The 4,494-nt window shown below is 52.8% G+C and overlaps 2 protein-coding genes across 2 annotated transcripts in view; both read right to left on the reverse strand.

The window, feature by feature from the left end:
• Positions 1-3,626: 3,626 nt before the first annotated feature.
• SDRG_03253 (hypothetical protein) lies at positions 3,627-4,177 on the reverse strand (the record flags this gene model as incomplete). Its single annotated transcript, XM_008608884.1, has 1 exon — positions 3,627-4,177. One exon carries the CDS (start codon positions 4,175-4,177, stop codon positions 3,662-3,664), a length of 516 nt encoding a protein of 171 aa, XP_008607106.1. The 3' UTR covers positions 3,627-3,661.
• Positions 4,178-4,216: 39 nt separating this feature from the next.
• Positions 4,217-4,494, reverse strand: part of SDRG_03254 (hypothetical protein) — a gene marked incomplete at its 3' end in the record, with an annotated part of 841 nt that continues 563 nt past the window's right edge. Inside the window, exon 2 of the mRNA XM_008608885.1 lies at positions 4,217-4,378. Within this exon, the coding sequence (XP_008607107.1) occupies positions 4,217-4,378 (162 nt within the window). The remainder of the gene's footprint in view (positions 4,379-4,494) is intronic.

Consider the following 4,494-nt stretch of genomic DNA (forward strand, 5'->3'; position numbering starts at 1 on the left):
GTCGTTGGTGGCGCGGTCGTTGTTGGCGCAGTCGTCGGTGGCGCAGTCGTTGGTGGCGCAGTCGTCGTTGGCGCAGTCGTTGGTGGCGCAGTCGTCAGCGGGGCTGCAGTTGACTCAACTGCATCACCATTGAGCCTACAATCAATGATCACGATGTTTCCAATCTCTTGGCAATTTGGAATAAGGCAGCGCGGCGCCATTGTTGGTTTTCGTACTCTCGGGGTTGTGCCATTTGCACGAGAGCTGCTGCAGCGTCTTGCTCGTCGTCTACCACCAGCGCTTCCGGGTCCGTCAATGGACCCAATGCTTCGAAGCATGTGATGCAAGAGAACACACCGGGCAGAAGCTCCCGGCGCTTACCCTTGTATACACGTCGTCCACAGTCCAAACACTTCTTCTGTGGCATGTGTCCTGCGAGTTCATTATCGTGAGTCGACGTGCTCGCAGAAGCCTGGAGGGCGATACTAGTCGTCCACCAAGTTGTGTCAATACTAGTACCTGGGAGTGTCGTCTCGTTGCCAAGGTTGATGCGCACACAAAAGCTCTTGAGTGGGCTCAAACGCTGAGAAGTGTGGGGCCGGGCAATGAAATATCGCCGCCATGCATCCTGGTGCCACGGAGCTGTGCCACGGTTTTTGAAGTGCCGTCCGTGTACTACTGTGTGCAGGCTAATGACTGTATAGAATCTACAAGATAAGTGTCTACATCAACGTCACTTAAGAATTTGGACACGCGACGACATCGTCAATAATGTAGATACACGCTAACCTTTGCTACGCATATATAGCTATGTTGCTAAACATGATGTGTAGCACATCGCCTTGTCGCGTGACCGAATCGGTTTACAAGAATCAACGTGTAGTATTTTGTTGCGTAAGTATTGAATTATTAATATGGCAAAATTCTAAAAGCACCGTCCTTATTGTCTGGCTCAAGGAGCAAATTGGACATGTAATAACTACAAAACCACTTTGAATTGGACATCCCTGAGACTCTCACTTGATTCGAAAATGTCTGAATATGATGCGGTATGCTTGGAAAGCTCTGTATGCGCTGTTTACATGTTCAAATAGCGCTTCCAAAATGGTCGAAGAACACCAACGCGACGTCAGCACGCACAGCCATGCAAGTCGATATTCTTCGATTTCTTGAAGTTCGAAGAGTCTGAGGCGATACTAAATCTACTATTAAACATTCATTCTACCGGTTTATGCGAACTTCGATGCATACAAACACCAGGCTTAATAAATGTGTCGTTCTTGCTACCTGCTTATGGTGACCGTCTTCAGTGACATTCGTGTCCGGATGGGGGGGAAATCCGGATAGAAAAATCGGCGCGTCGGGTTCGAACCGGCGACCTCGGGAGGCAGAAGCAGGAATCATACCGCTCGGCTCAAGCGTCCCCCCCCTAGTCATATTTGTTGTTGTTGTTGTTGGAATGAGTCTATTGAGATATTATTTCCTACAGGTTTTTCTGTTTTTGTTTACACGGTGCGTTGAGAGGCGGGCGTCTTTTGGCGAGAGTGCGTATTTTTGGTGATTTGTTGTGGGGGGTTTGGACACGGCACGAGAGAAAAGAGAAGAAAGGAAGCAGGGGCAGCCACTGGAAGAGAAGGCATTCGTCGGACGTTGGGAGTGGTACCCATCAGCGCTACGCTTGCGTGGAGGCCCATACGACAAAGGTGTTGTCCAAACATTATACTTGGAATTTGTATGTACCAAACAATTGCAACCCGGCCAACTCCAAATCCCTCCCAAACCTACCCCTCCAGACCCCATTTGGCCAATCCAGGTTGCGATAAGTGATATATATTTGATATGTTCGGATATGACTGGTCGCGATTTACTCTACTGTGTATTCATTGGACGCGATTTGTAATTTTGTGGAGACACCGTGGGAGCCACAAGCAAGATCATGGAGGCGCCGCAGGACGCGCTGACGCGCAAGGCTCCAACCTGAGCGAATCGGCCGGACCTGAGCGAATCGGTCGGATCAGAAGACTTGGCTTATGTCGCCAAATGCAGCCCCGGCCTACCTCGACTGCGCCTTTAGTCGGAGACACGAAATGCACTGCGAGTACGTGCCGCGCTATCGCCGTCGCCTCGATCGCCCAGTGCGAAAGCTCCACGTGGCGAGGCCAGCCACCGAGGCCACCCGCGATGCGAACGACGATGCTGGAGGCGGAGACGCCGAGGCGGACCTCGAAGATGCCACCAGCTTCACGCCGCCGCCGCTGAGAAAGTCTCTCGACAACATGTGCCCGGCAGTGATGAGCACACCCTGGAATAAGATCAAACTTCAGCTGCGGCTACGATCTAGTAAACCCGACCGCGTAATGCATTTCCTTTCCCATCGATGCCTACTGGTGATGTGGCACCCATCGACTTTCTGCTTGCCGATAGGTAGATCGACGTCACTTTTGCTGTCGTTTGCCTGATGTCATTTTGCTCAGCGTGCTCTAAACACCAACATGATCATGTGTCTATCGTGCTCCGCGTACTTGTATGTTGGACACCAACACGATCAAGTGTCCGTGATGCTACAAGGCGCTTACCACAAGATCTCATGCCTATAAGTCTAATGCAGCAGTAAACATGCTATGCTCCCATCGTTATACGGGGCGGGCGGGAGTTGAATCACACACGCGAGGTCGAGCTCATCGCGCCGCAGCACGAAGAGCCGCAATCCGCGCCAAAGATCCGGAGCGTCTTACACTATTTTCGTTTCTCCAATGGGAAGCGTGGATTGTTTGGCCACATTTGTCCCCTCGGCCAATCAGATCGTGCGATTTCAACGAGAGTTCAACAGCTATGAAAGGATCGCCCTTTTGGCGAGGGTGCGTATTTTTGGTGTTTGTTGTGTTCCTTCGAGGCTAAGTGAGTAACGACGCCCTCTTGGCCATCCCCGAACGGGTCACGGCACGGCGGTTCTTCCGCTTGGGTACACCGCGCAGAGGCAGGAGGTCGGCCAATTGAATTTGCATGCGCGCAGCTGGATTTGAACCCGCTATCCGTTCGAGCTCGAATTTAAGTGGAACGCCTCGACCACTACACCAGGGGCCGACCCTCATATTTGTTGTTGTTGTTGAAGTGAGTCTATTTAGATATAATTTACACTGAACTGTTTTTGACTAGTCATATTTGTATGATATCAAGATGCAAATTGCACTCGCGAGCAGATAACGCGTCGTCCAATATGGTGCCATCATTTTTGCATGCACCCAGAAACCGCGGGTTCCCTCCGCGCATCAGATGCAGTAGGGTTCGGGGTGTCGTCTGTACGTAGTTGCTTTGTGTTTTGTATACTTTTGCCGCGCTCTCTTGGTGACGGTATACACCTACAACACGCGGCAATACCTGTATAGAATGCAACAACTTGTCCGCCTGTACATATACATTTTTGCAGCTGTCGTCGCGTCGCGAGGTGTGTTGTGGTCGAAAGGATTGCTCTACTTCGTGCAAGAGACTGCACAACAAAAAGTCTGGTGTGTTGGTGTCGTTGTTGAAGTGGGTCGTCTGTTAAAATAGATACGTATCAATAAATCTACGCTAAATAAAATTGTCGGACTTTCTTCGTTGTGTAGGCGCTGGTATTGATCTGGATCTAGTCGCGTGTCGCACTTGACGAACGTGTATTCAGTCAACATATGTTTAGGTTAAATTACGCCGACGCACGGCGGCCCGAGTAGGCGCTACCGCTCCACGACGCAGAACCGACCTGCGACTTGAGGTAGCACCAGTCGCCGTTGACCGTGTAGGCGGCGCAGTTGCCGACGCCGTTGCAATAGTTGCAGCACTGGCCCGAGCGCTCGCCGGCGTTGCCCCAGACCTGCTTGCGGTCAATGTCGTTGCCGTAAAAATCCGTGTTCCACTGCGTCGCCGCGCACTTGCCGTTGCCGTTCATGATGCCGCCGACGACGCCGCCGCTCCCAAACTTGTTGGCGATCGCGTTCTTCATGTAGCAAAAGTCGCCGCTCACCGAGAAGCCGACGCACTGGTCGTTGCCCTTGCAGCCGCTGGCGCACGCACTCGCCTTGGCGTTGGCGTCGCCCCACACCTGGAACCGGCCAATGTCGTTGCCCCAAAAGTCCGTGTTGTCGTACATCTGAAAGCTCGCGCTCGGGTTGCCGCCGCTGCCGCCCTCGGGGCAGAACGTGACCGAGAACTTGGTGTCCATCGGGCACGCGTGCGTCTTGGTGTTGTCGGCCGGGAACAACTAGGCGTCACCCGAGTCGGCCTTGGTGACGCGGAGCTCCGTGCACGAGCCCTGGCCCGCGTTGGTGGTGGGCGTCACGTACACGGGCACGTTGAAGCCGCTCTTGCCCGTGACGTCCTTGCAGTTCTGGTAGCTGTTGCAGTTGCCCGGCATCGGCATGAACTTTGTGTGGTACGACGTGAGTCACGTCGTACCACACAAAGTTCATGCCGTTGCTGTTGATGGTCGAGTACTCGATGAGGTTGACGTCGTCCTTCTCCGTGTGCTTGAAGAGGCCT

The sequence above is a fragment of the Saprolegnia diclina genome, assembly GCF_000281045.1.
Source record: "Saprolegnia diclina VS20 unplaced genomic scaffold supercont1.7, whole genome shotgun sequence".
In the NCBI taxonomy this organism is placed as follows: domain Eukaryota; phylum Oomycota; class Saprolegniomycetes; order Saprolegniales; family Saprolegniaceae; genus Saprolegnia; species Saprolegnia diclina.